At 44.0% G+C, this 15,695-nt stretch overlaps 1 protein-coding gene across 1 annotated transcript in view; it reads right to left on the bottom strand.

Annotated features, from left to right (window-relative positions):
• The window catches only part of cad (carbamoyl-phosphate synthetase 2, aspartate transcarbamylase, and dihydroorotase), a 48,975-nt gene that overhangs the window by 31,507 nt on the left and 1,773 nt on the right, over nt 1–15,695 (bottom strand). Inside the window, exons 2-10 of the mRNA XM_053337078.1 lie at nt 11,047–11,186; nt 9,406–9,535; nt 8,358–8,500; nt 7,005–7,146; nt 5,578–5,749; nt 1,486–1,671; nt 1,285–1,394; nt 772–914; nt 537–668 (exon numbers count right to left, since the gene is read on the bottom strand). Coding sequence (XP_053193053.1) covers nt 537–668; nt 772–914; nt 1,285–1,394; nt 1,486–1,671; nt 5,578–5,749; nt 7,005–7,146; nt 8,358–8,500; nt 9,406–9,535; nt 11,047–11,186 — 1,298 coding nt within the window. The remainder of the gene's footprint in view (nt 1–536; nt 669–771; nt 915–1,284; nt 1,395–1,485; nt 1,672–5,577; nt 5,750–7,004; nt 7,147–8,357; nt 8,501–9,405; nt 9,536–11,046; nt 11,187–15,695) is intronic.

Below are 15,695 nucleotides of genomic sequence, written 5' to 3'. Positions count from 1 at the left end.
AGGAGGGAGGGAGGAAGGAGGGCAGGAAGGAAGGAAGGGAAGAAGGAAGGAAAGACGGAAGAAAGAAGGAAGGTAGGAGGAAGGAAGGAAGAAGGAAGGAAGAAAGGGGGATGGAGGAAGGAAAGAAGGAAGGGAGGAAAGAGAGAGGAAGGAAAGAAAGAGAGAGAGAGAGAGAGAGAGAGAAGGAAGGAAGGAAGGTAGGAGGAAGGGAGGAAAGAAGGACAGAGGAAAGAGAGATGGAAGGAAGGAAGGAAGGTAGGAAGGACGGAGGAAAGAAGGAAGGAAGGAAGAAAAGAAGGAAGGGAGGAAAGAGAGGAAAGAAAGAAAGAGAAGGAAGGAGGGAGGAAAGGAAGGAAGGAAGGAAATAAGGAGGGAGGGAGGGAGGAAGAAAGGGGGATGGAGGAAGAAAGGAAGGCGGGAGGAAGGAAGGAAGGAAGGAAGGAAAAAAGGAAGGATGGAAAGAAGGACAGTCAAAACAGATGGGGTCCATTTGACCCAGGAGGACGACAGGAAGGTTAATAAGAGTAGATTTCTACCTGAGTGACATACTCCGACGTGAGCGGCAGGAAGTAGACTTTGTCGGCCAGCCCTTTGGAGGTCTGGACTGTGGCGATGTTTGGGTTGATCAGCACCGTCTGGATGTTCTCTTCCTTCAGAGCTTTAATAGCCTGGAAATAAAACCACACACACACACATCACATCAGCTGGAATACAAGAGAGAAACTAAAACTAAACCTTTCCCCTTCAGTCAAAGCTTTAACTCTGACAGACCTGAGAGCCGGAGTAGTCGAACTCGCCAGCCTGCCCGATGGAGAGTCCTCCAGAGCCCAGGATCAGAACCTTTCTGGGTCGAGGAACATCTTCAGGCTTCGAGGAACGAGGGAAGGTCAGATGCTCCGTCAGATGCTGCTTCACTGTTAAACAAAAACAGGAAGTCATGAGTCACTGTGAGCTCAAACCTATTCAGCTTTTCTAATGAATGATACATACTGACTGAATTACTATAATGCCCTTTAATTTCTAGCAGTATGGTTCATGATGCATTTAAGTCTCGTTAAAATAGTCAGTAAATATGACAGATAATGTATTTGCTCTGTATTTGATATGGATATTATACTTTTCAACAGATAAATATAATAAAAACTAGTTAAACTGGTCAGATCAGATTTCTTAAGATAAATACTAAGGTTGCTTTATGTTGGTAATAATGAGTTTTGGGAAATGAAAATGAGAGATATAAAGTTAACGTCAGAGAAATACAATGTGCTTAAAATTCCTCGTTACCAGATTTGGTAGCTTTGCCCTCTTTGTGGTCTCTGACGGTGTCGAGGAAGACGTCGAACAGACTGACCAGATCAGTGGGACCGGCCATGTGCTCCGGGTGGAACTGAACGCTGGAGAATAAAAACACACACACGTTAAATCAGCTGTTTTTTAATTAACGTCAGGGTGAAAGATGTGTGTGCTCCTCGCTGCTCCCGTTACCTGAACAGAGGTTGTGTGTTGTGTACGATGCCCTCGTTGGTATGGTCGTTGGCGTTGGTGAACAGGACGTCCCAGTCGCTAGGCAACGTGTCGGGGTCGACGGCAAACCCGTGATTCTGACTGGTGATGAAGCAGCGGTCTGTTCCTTTATGGATGCATGGCTGGTTGTGACCACGGTTACCGTACCTGAGAGACGAGAGACGAGAGACAGAGAGAGAGAGAGAGAGAGAGAAAAGAAGAAGAAGAATTCAATTAAAATGTAATCAGCACTTTTCATACATTACAATCTAACACATATAAATAAAAACATCTATATTTTAATTTGTGTACCATACTAAAATAAAAAGGTGCAATAAATGACATTCAGCCTCACTGGATGTCGTCAAACAACTATTTGCCATGTAAAGATAGGACTAGGCAATATATTGATATTACAACCATAGACTGTATAAAAGAAATGGACGTAACATCCGTGTCGTCACTCATTGGTTTGTGGACTGCTGCTTGAAAATTTCAGGTGCATGCTGGGAAAAATAAAAACACGGATTCTACTTATATGGGCATGAGGCGGGACCAATGGCGGAGTGGGGAGGTTGCTATGGTTACGAGGGCTGGATCTCGAGGACATTGGTCAATCAACCTGTCAATCAGGACGTAGCCACGCCCTAATGCATACCCTGCTTTATCGTCACATATAAAATCAGGGAGGCCAAAATGTCCCAAATGAACATCATACTGCATTGAAGAAGGCTTTAAACTAGCGATTGAGACCATAAACACATTTTGAAAACGTTTACTGAGGTTAGAAATCAAGTGAGAAGTTGGTGAATTCTCCATTGACTTGTATAGAGACGGTCGCCCCCTGGTGGCCTTTTGATAGAATGCAGCTCTAAGTTACTTCCTGGTTGGCCTCATTTCAGAGGACCGGAACTCCCCACCTGGTACTTATATATACACACACATGCTTGTCTGTTTACGGTAAGAAGGAAGGATGTGTGTTATTACTGATCTGTAATAAAATGATGTAGGAATGGGAGGGGTTGGAGGCAGGAGAGAATAAGTGGTGGTTGTTGTTTTTGAAAAAGGAAAAAGTCCTTATTTCTCATTGTATGTACTTGTGCCTGTCAAATGAATAAAAAAAAATAAAAAAAAGGTGTTATTATAATGTGGGTGTGAAAGTTAAATCTCTATGAGGGGTAAACACTGATACACCTGCAGTCTGCTGTGAACTACCCAGGATTTAAAATGTCTCTGCAATCCTCCTACATTCCTGTTTTTCTGTTGTGATGCTAACAACATTCCTGCTTGGTACTGGGAACACTGGGCGTCCAGGATGACCCTCCCAGCGAGCCTGATAAAGCAGCCAGCAGTGACGTCTCGGGGGGGGGGGGGGGGGGGGGGGGGCAAACACACACTCCCTAATCCCACAGATGTGACCGTGGAGTCCAGCCGTGAGGAGCCTGGAGTGTTTGTTCAGTCTTATTCATAACAAGCTGGCTCAGTCCAATGTTGCAGCACACACACACACACACACACACACACACACACACACACACACACACACACACACACACCAACCCACACACACACCAACCCACACACACACAAGCACCAAGCCACACGCACCAACCCACACACACACCAACACCAACCCACACACACAAGCACCAAGCCACACGCACCAACCCACACACACACCAACCCAGACACACAAGCACCAAGCCACACACACCAACCCACACACACCAACCCAGACACACAAGCACCAAGCCACACGCACCAACCCACACACGCACCAACCCACACACGCACCAACCCACACACACCAACCCACCAAGCCACACACGCACACACCAAGCCACACACACACACCAAGCCACACGCACCAAGCCACACGCACCAACCCACACACGCACCAACCCACACACGCACCAACCCACACACACCAACCCACCAAGCCACACACGCACACACCAAGCCACACACACACACCAAGCCACACGCACACACACCAACCCACACACACACACACACACACCAAGACACACGCACCAACCCACACACACACACACACACACACCAAGCCACACGCACCAACCCAGACACACACACACACCAAGCCACACGCACCAACCCAGACACACACCAACCCAGACACGCACCAACCCACACGCACACACCAACCGACACACACACCAAGCCAGACACACACCAACCCAGACACGCACCAACCCACACACGCACCAACCCACACACGCACCAAGCCACACACGCACCAAGCCACACACGCACCAAGCCACACGCACCAAGCCACACGCACACACCAAGCCACACACACACCAACCCACACACACACACCAAGCCACACACACACACACCAAGCTACACACACACACACACCAAGCCACACACACACACACCAAGCCACACGCACCAACCCACACACACAAAGACACACACACCAACCCAGACACACACCAACCCACACACACACACCAAGCCACACGCACCAACCCAGACACGCACCAAGCCACACGCACCAACCCAGACACACACCAAGCCACACGCACCAACCCAGACACACACACCAAGCCACACGCACCAAGCCACACGCACCAAGCCACACGCACCAACCCAGACACACACCAAGCCACACGCACCAACCCAGACACACACACCAAGCCACACGCACCAACCCACACACACACACACACACACCAACCCAGACTGCTGAGAACAGCAAAAAGACACATTTCACATCACAGCTCTCCCAAAAGGAAGAGTGTGGACGGGATGAGTGTGTGCTCAGGTTCACCGAGGACACATTTCAGTTCCAGAAAGTCTGAAAGCTTGTTTTTGTTAACCTTCCTGTCGTCCTCCCGGGTCAAACTGACCCCGTCTGTTTTGACTGTTCCTTCTTTCCTCCCTTCCTTCCATCTGTCCTTCCTCCATCCCTCCTTCTCTCTTTCTTTCCTCCTCCCTACCTTCCTTCTTTCTGTCCTTCCTCCCTCCCTTCTTCCTCCCATCTGTCCTTCCTTCCTCCCTTGCTCTTTTACTTTCTCCCTCCTTCCTCCCATCAGTCCTTCCTCCATCCCTCCTTCTCTCTTTCTTTCCTCCCTCCTTCCTTCCTTCCTTCCTCCCTCTCTCCTTCCTTCTTTCCTCCCTCCCTCCTTCCTTCCTTCCTTCCTTCTTTCTTTCTTTCCTCCCTCCTTCCTTCCTTCCTTCTCTCTTTCTTTCCTCCCCCTACCTTCTTTCCTCTGTCCTTCTTTCCTTCCTTCCTCCCTTGCTCTTTTCCTTTCTCTCTCCCTCCCTCCCTCCCTCCCTCTTTCCTTCCTTCCTTCCTTCCTTCCTTCCTTCTTTCCTTCCTTCCTTCTTTCCTTCCTTCCTTCCTCCCTCCCCTTCCTTCTTCCTCCCTCCCTCCCTCCCTTCCGATGTGAGTGTGTGCTCAGGTCACAGAGGACACATTTCAGTTCCAGAGAGTCCTCTGTAAGCTTGGCGAGGGACAGATTGAGCTCCAGAGATCAGTGCATTCCTGGAATATGATCCACATTAAGGGATCCCTCCCTCCCTCCCTCCCTCCCTCCCTCCTTCCTTCCTTCCTTCCTTCCTTCTGTCCTTCCTTCCTTTCCTTCCTTCCCTTCCTTCCATCTGTCCTTCCTCCAACCCTCCTTCTCTCTTTCTTTCCTCCCCCCTACCTTCCTTTTTTCCCTTCCTTCCTCCCTCCCTTGCTCTTTTCCTTTCTCCCGCACTCCCTCCTTCTTTCCTCTGTCCTCCTTAAACTGTAAAATATCATGACCTCAATAATTACATGTATTGTACAGAAGTGTTTGATAACTACATTTAAAGGATCACTGCAAAAAAATGTGTGTTAATGTTAATATTCTGTGTATATATGATTATCGGCCAATATAAAAACATTTTTGAAACCCTACTATTGGTATCAGGCCCCAAAAATCCACAATCAATCAATCAATCAATCAATCAGCAGTGTTAGAAAGTGCGATTTCATAAAACCTCACAAGTCTTCAAAGTTGTGAATTTACAGTAAATGATTTGATGTCAGTAAAGAGTGGAGGAGTGTGAGGAACTGACTTCATCTTGTAGGTCTTGGCTCCGATGACTAAAGACAGCAGCTGGTGTCCGAGACAGATGCCGAAGACCGGCTTTGGCCGATCCACGCAGACCACCTTCCTCACGTTGTTGATGGTTGCCTGGCAGAGCTGAGGGTCACCGGGGCCGTTACTGATGAACAAACCGTCAAAATCTGGAGAAGACAAATAAACCAAAAACCTTATTATATCAATCTATCATCTCTATCAGCTCAGTCCAGCTATAGTGGGAGGTTTTGACATTTCTGATACTGGTGCAATGACGAGATATCAGCAAATGTTCTTATGATCCAGATTCTTAAGATTTGAGAACTGAACGTCTGTCAACACATTTAACACATTTAACCCATTTAGGCCTAAAACGCCTGTAAGAAAATGACTGGAAAACCTATGAGCGGTTTTACAATAACCCCATAAAACCTGAAGTTTTTCTGGAAATTCAACAGAAGTGTCAACGCCTACTAAATAATTGATTTCTCAGGCTCTGTAGCAGATAGAAATGTATTTGAGAGCTTATACCTGTCATGGCTTTCATGAGAAGTTGAGTTTATTTGTCCAAACCTTCAATAAAGTTTTTTAAAAATTCAACAAAATGAAAAGGTGTTTAGTCCAGTTCAATCAGACTCATTCATTTACCCCCTTTGGTATCATTAGTTCAGGCAGGTCTGAACATACAGTCAAGCCCGAAATTATTCATACCCCTTTTGGACATGCCACTTTTTGTTCAAATATAAATAAAAGCTGACTGAAATATTTTTTTTACCACAATGATGCCTTTTGTACATCGTCTTTTTATCTTCTTGGAGACGCCTGTGTCACTTCCGGTCAAAAAACAACTTGCTGGTTGAATAAAAGTAACTTTAAGTCAAAATTTGCCAGGGGTATGAATAATTTCGGGCTTGACTGTAGCAATCATTCTTCGTTGTGGACCAAACCAAACCTAACAAGACTCCTTGAAGAAGAGGACTCAGTTTAGTCCCAAACTAAGACTTGAGGACATATGAACATGATCCTATCCAGATCTGAACTACTAGGAGAAAAACTCCCATTCTTGTTATTTGACTAGAAGAGTTTCTCCTAACTTATCTACGAGTGGAGTGAACGTTCTCATCTTTATTTTAGTGATACACAAACCCAAACCAAGAGGAAAACCACACATTTACCAACTCGCCTCTCATTCAGACCGGACCAAACAAACTGTAGATTGGCTGTTGTCATGGTTTCCACCATTTAAATTGCCTCAAACACTACAATTACCTCCCCTGCCTTCATTTATATCTAGGACTACATTAAACAAACCAAACTCCAGTCCTTCATTATCAGCAGCATCTGTGTGTGTGTGTGTGTGTGTGTGTGTGTGTGTGTGTGTGTGTGTGTGTGTGTGTGTGTGTGTGTGTGTGTGTTGCCCACCTGTGCTGTCCAACGGGTGGTCCCAGGGTACCACGGTAACACGAGCCCCTCTCTCAGCCAGACAGCGGATCTGATTGTATTTGATACCGCAGTCCATCACTGTGATCCGTAGACTACCGTTGGGATTGAACACTTTGGGTTCCTAGAGACGATAGAAAGGAGAAGTTTCAGGTTTCAGACATCTTTACTCTATCTCAGAGGAGTCAGACTCATTTTCATTCAAGAGCCACATACAGACCAATCTGATCTCATGTGGGCCGGATCATTAAAAAGATGGAGGGAAGGAAGAAGGGAAGGAAATAAGAAGGGAAGGAAAGGAAGACAGGCAAAAGGAAGGAAGGAAGAAAGGTAGGAAGGACAGATGGAAGGAAGGACAGAAGGAAGAAAGGGAGGAAGGACAGAAGAAAGAAAGGGAGGAAGGACAGACGGAAGGACGGATGGAAGGAAGGACAGAAAGAAGAAAGGGAGGAAGGACAGATGGAAGGAAGGACAGAAAGAAGAAAGGGAGGAAGGACAGATGGAAGGAAGGACAGAAGGAAGAAAGGGAGGAAGGAAGGAAGGGAGGAAGGACAGATGGAAGGAAGAAAGGGAGGAAGGAAGGACAGAAGGAAGAAAGGGGGGAAGGACAGATGGAAGGAAGGCCAGAAGGAAGAAAGGGAGGAAGGACAGATGGAAGGAAAGAAGGAAGGAAGAAAGGAAGGAAGGACAGATGGAAGGAAGAAAGGGAGGAAGGAAGGACAGAAGGAAGAAAGGGAGGAAGGAAGGACAGAAGGAAGAAAGGGAGGAAGGAAGGACAGAAGGAAGAAAGGGAGGAAGGACAGATGGAAGAAAGGGAGGAAGGAAGAAAGGAAGGAAGGACAGATGGAAGGAAGAAAGGGAGGAAGGACAGATGGAAGGAAGAAAGGGAGGAAGGAAGGACAGAAAGAAGAAAGGGAGGAAGGACAGAAGAAAGAAAGCTAGGAAGGACAGATGGAAGAAAAGAAGGAAGGAAGAAAGGAAGGAAGGACAGATGGAAGGAAAGAAGGAAGGAAGAAAGGGAGGAAGAACAGATGAAGGAAGGAAGGAAATAAGAAGGGAAGGAAGGGAAGACACGCAAAAGGAAGGAAGGAAGAAAGGTAGGAAGAACAGATGGAAGGAAGGACAAAGAAGAAAGGGAGGAAGGACAGAAGAAAGAAAGCTAGGAAGGACAGATGGAAGGAAAGAAGGAAGGAAGGAAGGAAGGAAGGAAGGGAAGGAAAAAAAGACAAGAAGGAAAGTGGGCCGAAACGGACCCCTCAGCGGGCCGGTTCTGGCCCATGGGCCGCATGTTTGACACCCCTGCTCTATCTAGACTGGATCAGGTTGCTAGGTTACCTTCATGGAGACCTCTTGGACCAGGTTCCTCTGGTCTGGGTTGAAGAAGGGGACGCTGTCCTCCGGAGTCCCGTCCATCACCAGCTTCCCCAGCATGGTGCCTTTCTCTCTGATCTTCTTGGTCAGGCGGCGAGTGTCGATGCCTGAAGCAAGCGGAAGACAAGGTCAAACAAGGTCAAACAAGGTCAAACAAGGTCTAACAAGGTCAAACAAGGTCAAACAAGGTCAAACAAGGTCAATGTTTCTGGTCGGTCAAATACTAAAATGCTTTATTTTTTTAATTTAGCAACTTTTTTTCTGCTATTTATGATCTAAATATGACCCTGTCTGTTTTTACTGTACCTTCCTTCCTTCCTTCCTCCCTCCTTCCTTCCTTCCTTCCTTCCTTCCCCTTCTTTCCTTCCTCTCTCTTTCCTCCCTTCTCTCTTTATTTCCTCCCCCCTACCTTCCCCCTTCCTTCTTTCCTCTGTCCTTCCTTCCTCTTTCTCTCCCTCCCTCCCACCTTCCTTCTTTCCTTTCCTCCCTCCCTCCTTCCCCCCTCCCTTCCTTCCTTCCCCCCTCCCTTCCTTACTTCTTCCTCCATTCCTTTCCTTCCTTCCTTCCTCCTTCCCTTCATTCCTTTCCTTCATTCCTCCTTCCTTCCTCCCTTCCACCTACCTACCTTACTTCTTTCCTTTCCGTCCTCCCTTCCTCCCTCCTTTTTTATTCCTTCTTTCCTTTCCTCCCTTCTCTCCTTCCTTCCTTCCTTCCTCCCTCTTTTCCTTCCTCCCTCCCGCCCACCTTCCTTCCTTCCTTTCCTCCCTTCTCTCCTTCCTTCCTACCTCCATTCCTTCCTTCCTCCCTTCCTTCCCCCCTTCCTCCCTCCCTTCCTTTCCTCCCTTCTCTCCTTCCTTCCTACCTCCATTCCTTCCTTCCTCCCTCCCTCCCTCCCTCCCTCCCCCCCTCCCTTCCTTCCTTCCTTCTTTCCTTCCTTCCTCCCCTCCTTCCTCCCCTCGAGGACAACAGGAGGGTTAAAAACTAAATCTTAAATCTTGACTGTTTCTCTGACCTTGTAATCCAGGAACTCCTTGCTCTTTGAGCCAGTGGTCCAGCGGCTTGACTGAACTCCAGTGACTTGGATTCTCCGACAGCTCTCCGATGATCAGAGCTGCAGCGTGGATCTTTGACGACTCAAACCACTGAGCAAGAAAAAAACACACATCACTATGCAGCTCTAATATGACATAACTCTTATTACTCTAGTACTGGTCAGGTTTTAGTCTGTCTCTTAATCTGTTTGGCCTTCAAAATAAAAGCTTCTGGTAGTCCTAAAGTTTTCCATGAAGTTAAACCAGAGGAGTCAAACTCATTTTCATTCAAGGGCCACATACAGTCCAATTTGATCTCATGTGGGCCGGATCATTAAAAAGATGGAAGGAAGGAGGAAAGAAGGAAAGGAAAAGAAGGAAGGAAGGATGGACGGAAGGAAGGAAGGACGGAAGGAATGAGTGAAGGAAGCAAAAAAAGAAAGACAGGGAGGAAGCAAGGACAGAAGGAAGGAAAGAGGAAAGGGTGGGAGGAAGAAAAAAAGGAAGGAAGAAAGGAAGGAAAATAAGACAGGAAGGAAGGAAGGAAGGAAAGATGGAAGGAACGAAGGAAGGAAAGAAGGGGAGGAAGGAAGGACAGATAGAAGGAAGGAAGAACTGGTGGGAGGAAGGAAGGACGGAAGGAAGGAAAGAAGGAAAAAAGAAAGACAGGGAGGAAGGAAGGACAGAAGGAAGGACAGATGGAAGGAAGGAAGAAATGGTGGGAGGAAGGAAGGAAGGAAGGAAGGAAGGAAGGAAGGAAGGAAGGAATGGAGGGAAAAAAGACAGGAAGGAAAGATGGAAGGAACGAAGGAAGGAAAGAAGGAAAAAAGAAAGAAAAAAAGGGAGGAAGGAAGGCAGGAAGGGAGGAAAAAAAGACAGGAAGCAAAGTGGGCCGGCTTGGACCCCTCGGCGGGCTGGTTCTGGCCCACGGGCCACATGTTTGCCACCCCTTAGTTCAACCTTTATAAAACCATGTCCATTTTATTGTAGTGAAGTCTTTTCCCTCCACATCTACATCTACATACCTCTAAATGCTACTTTATAAATCACAGAGACCTTGGTACTGTCACAGATAAATGTAAGACAGGGAGGAAGCAAGGACAGAAGGAAGGAAAGAGGAAAGGGCGGGAGGAAGAAAAAAAGGAAGGAAGAAAGTAAGGAAGGAAGGAAGGAAAATAAGACAGGAAGGAAGGACAGAAGGAACGAAGGAAAAAAGAAAGAAGGGGAGGAAGGAAGGAAGATATGGTGGGAGACAGGAAGGACAGAAGGAAGGAACAAAGGAAGGAAAGAAGGAAAAAGAAAGGGAGAGAGGAAGGACGGATGGAAGGAACGAAGGAAGTAAAAAAGGAAAAAAGAAAGACAGGGAGGAAGGAAGGAAGGACGGATGGAACGAAGGAAGGAAAGAAGGAAAAAACAAAGAAGGGGAGGAAGGAAGGACAGAAGGAAGGAAGGAAGAACTGGTGGGAGGAAGGAAGGACGGACGGAAGGAACGAAGGAAGTAAAGAAGGAAAAAAGAAAGAAAGGGAGGAAGGAAGGAGGGAGGAAAGGGTGGGAAGAAGAAAAAAAAGAAGGAAGAAAGTAAGGAAGGAAGGAAGGTAAAATGGATAAATGTAACTCTTCACCTTGCTCAGTCCAAACTCTCCCTCCTCGTCCTTCGGGATACCATAGTTACCAATCAGAGGGTATGTGAGTGTCAGCAGCTGGCAGCGGTACGATGGGTCAGTGAGAGCTTCGGGGTAACCGACCATGCCTGTCTGGAACACTGAGCACACACACAAATATTCATCAATACATGATATAACACCATTTAACACGATATATAACACGATATATAACCCGATATATAACACGATATATAACCCGATATATAACACGATATAACCCGATATATAACACGATATATAACCCGATATATAACCCGATATAACCCGATATATAACCCGATATATATAACACGATATATAACCCGATATAACCCGATATATAACCCGATATAACCCGATATATAACCCGATATATAACACGATATATAACACGATATATAACCCACGATATATAACCCGATATATAACACGATATAACACGATATATAACACGATATATAACCCGATATATAACCCGATATATAACACGATATAACCCGATATATAACACGATATATAACCCGATATATAACCCGATATATAACCCTATATATAACCCTATATATAACCCTATATAACCCGATATATAACCCGATATATAACCCGATATATAACACGATATATAACCCGAGATATAACACGATATATAACCCGAGATATAACCCGATATATAACACGATATATAACCCGATATATAACCCGATATATAACCCGATATATAACCCGATATATAACACGATATATAACCCGATATATAACCCGATATATAACCCGATATATAACCCGATATAACCCGATATATAACACGATATATAACCCGATATAACACGATATATAACCCGATATATAACCCGATATATAACACGATATATAACCCGATATATAACCCGATATATAACCCACGATATATAACACGATATATAACACGATATATAACCCGATATATAACCCGATATATAATCCGATATAACACGATATATAACACGATATATAACCCGATATATAACACCATATATAACACCATATATAACACGATATATAACCCGATATATAACACGATATATAACCCGATATATAACCCACGATATATAACCCACGATATATAACCCACGATATATAACCCGATATATAACACGATATATAACCCGATATATCCCGATATATAACACGATATATAACCCGATATATAACACGATATATAACCCACGATATATAACCCACGATATATAACCCGATATATAACCCGATATATAACACGATATATAACCCGATATATAACACGATATATAACCCACGATATATAACCCCCGATATATAACACGATATATAACACGATATATAACACGATATATAACCCGATATATAACACGATATAACACAATATATAACACCATATACTTCATTATGGCTTTACGGACATTTAGCTTGGGCTCAGAGTCGCTGTGTTTAACCCTTTATTGGGCAAATAATTATATTTGGTAACTTCTGTAAATATCCTAAAATATCCTTCCTTCCTTCCTGTCCTTCCTTTCCTTCGTCCCTGCCTTCTTTCTTCCCTTCCTCTTTTCCTTTCTCCCTCCCTCGTTCCTTATTTCCTCCGTCCTTCCTTCCTTTCCTTCCTTCCTTCCTTCCATCTGTCCTTCCTTCCTTCCTTTCCTTACTTCCAACTGTTCTTCCTCCTTCCTTCCTTTCCTTCCTTCCTTCCTTTCCTTACTTCCAACTGTTCTTCCTCCCTCCCTCCTTCTCTCCTCCCTTCCTTCTCTCCTCCCTTCCTTCTTTCCTTACTCCATCCCCCTTTCTTCTTCCTTCCTTCCTTCTTTCTTCCCTTCCTCCCTCTCTCCTTATTTCCTCCCCCCTACCTTCCTTCCTTCCTTCTTTCCTCCATCCTTCCTTCCTTTCCTTCCTCCCTTCCTCCCTTTCAATGAGTGTCCTATAAAAGGGTTTTATGACATAGTAAACCACATACTAATATTCATATTTATATAGATTCAAGTGCAGATAGTAAAAACTTAGTCGTGTTGATTTCATTCATATCAGCGGTTGTATTGTAGTGGTACCAAACTTGGAAACTTTCCATGGGAATTAACGGGAATTAACCGGGAATTTATTAAACTAAAGGTATGTTCTTATTAGGGAACTTAAACATAGTTGTGTAAAATAACATTTTAGCATAATCCTGACTAAAACAATCAGATATCAAGCGGTACAGTTGAATATCTATCAGGCGGGGAGTTCTGGTCCTCTGAAATGAGGCCAACCAGGAAGTAACTTAGAGCTGCATTCTATCAAAAGGCCACCAGGGGGCGACCGTCTCTATACAAGTCAATGGAGAATTCACCAACTTCTCACTTGATTTCTAACCTCAGTAAACGTTTTCAAAATGTGTTTATGGTCTCAATCGCTAGTTTAAAGCCTTCTTCAATGCAGTATGATGTTCATTTGGGACATTTTGGCCTCCCTGATTTTATATGTGACGATAAAGCAGGGTATGCATTAGGGCGTGGCTACGTCCTGATTGACAGGTTGATTGACCAATGTCCTCGAGATCCAGCCCTCGTAACCATAGCAACCTCCCCGCTCCGCCCATGACTCCGCCTCATGCCCATATAAGTAGAATCCGTGTTTTTATTTTTCCCAGCATGCACCTGAAATTTTCAAGATGGCGCTGCCTAGATTAGAAACTATTGGCTTCCGAGCAGCAGTCCACAAACCAATGAGTGACGTCACGGATGTTACGTCCATTTCTTATATACAGTCTGTGATATCTATGCTATCACATGCTCACATAGCACACTGTTTACTGCAGGGCTACTGAGGCCATGCCCCCTAACATGCACCGTGCATTTTTTATGTGCATGTTGATTGGGACTCTGTTTGGATTTTTGGATTGGGAGGGTGCGGGGGCAATCAAACAGTTTTTCTGTTTGATTGTTCAACTTATAAATAAATCTGTTTTAATTGTATTATTTTGCTGATAACTAAACAATTATTTTTGCTTAGATATGATACCTTTCCACTAAATTACCCTCAATTGCCATAAATTCCCATAATTTCCATAATTCCCATGGAAAGTTTCCAATCTGGAGTATTTCCAAAATTCCGCATGGAAATACTAATCAATCAGACACTAACATTTAAACAGTGACACAATGATCCTATTTTTATTATCTATCTAAGTGCTGATTCAGCTGTTACTTAGTTATTTAATGGTTTGTTGTGTGGTTGCATTCCAGCAGCAGTAACGCCAATCTACGCTGGAAAATCAATCACCTCTCACACACACACACACACACACACACACACACACACACACACACACACACACACACACACACACACACACACACACACACACACACACACACACACACACACACACACACACACGTTTGGTAGAAGATAACACAACCTTGGATAATTCATTATTGCCTAATCTTTGATTTAGTGTGTCACTTATTACAACATAGTCCAACCTGTGGTACCTTCTTATCTGCACATTCATCGGCCAACACAGACTTTACCATAAGGAGTAATTATTTAATGTTTAGACTAGAAGAGTGTGTATAATTATGTTACTATTCTAACTCATTACACCTTTAAATAACATACCAAAGCCCCCAAAGCCCTTAACTAATACTGCATACTTCTATCTCATAGGAAAACACACTGCTTCACTAATAATAATGATTGCAGTATTTTACAGAGTGGTATCGACAGTTTTTGTTAAGTCAACATTAATATTCCCTGTTAGAGAAAAACGCTAAAAAAATGTCTGAGTTTGTCTCTGAATTCGCCCCGGAATAAACAGGAAGTGACAAAGTGATGAAGTGAGATAACAAGCAGGATGATGTCTGATGGTTTGCCTGTATGTGAGATCTAAAAGGAGGGCAACACCTGACATGTGGTCTACATTTAGTACTTTATGCATACTACATTTGGTATTTTAGACATACTACATTTAGTACTTTAGGCATACTACATTTGGTACTTGAAGCATACTACATTTGGTACTTGAAGCATACTACATTTGGTACTTGAAGCATACTACATTTGGTACTTGAAGCATACTACATTTGGTACTTGAAGCATACTACATTTGGTACTTTAGGCATACTACATTTGGTACTTTAGGCATACTACATTTGGTACTTTAAGTATACTACATTTGGTACTTTAGGCATACTACATTTGGTACTTTATACATACTACATTTGGTACTTTAGGCATACTACATTTGGTACTTTAGGCATACTACATTTGGTACTTTAAGTATACTACATTTGGTACTTTAGGCATACTACATTTGGTACTTTAGGCATACTACATTTGGTACTACATTTAGTACTTTAAGCATACTACATTTAGTACTTTAAGCATACTACATTTGGTACTTTAAGTATACTACATTTAGTACTTTAGGCCTACTACTTTAAGTACTGTAGGCATACTACATCTTACATCTTACTTTATGCATACTACATTTAGTACTTTAAGCATACTACTTTTAGTACTTTAGGCATACTACATCTTACTTTAAGCATACTACATCTTACTTTAGGCATACTACATCTTACTTTAGGCATACTACATTTTACTTTAAGCATACTACATCTTACTTTAAGCATACT

This window comes from Scomber japonicus, chromosome 17, assembly GCF_027409825.1.
Source record: "Scomber japonicus isolate fScoJap1 chromosome 17, fScoJap1.pri, whole genome shotgun sequence".
Taxonomy (NCBI): Eukaryota; Metazoa; Chordata; class Actinopteri; order Scombriformes; family Scombridae; genus Scomber; species Scomber japonicus.
This window is presented reverse-complemented; position numbering and strand designations above follow the sequence as displayed.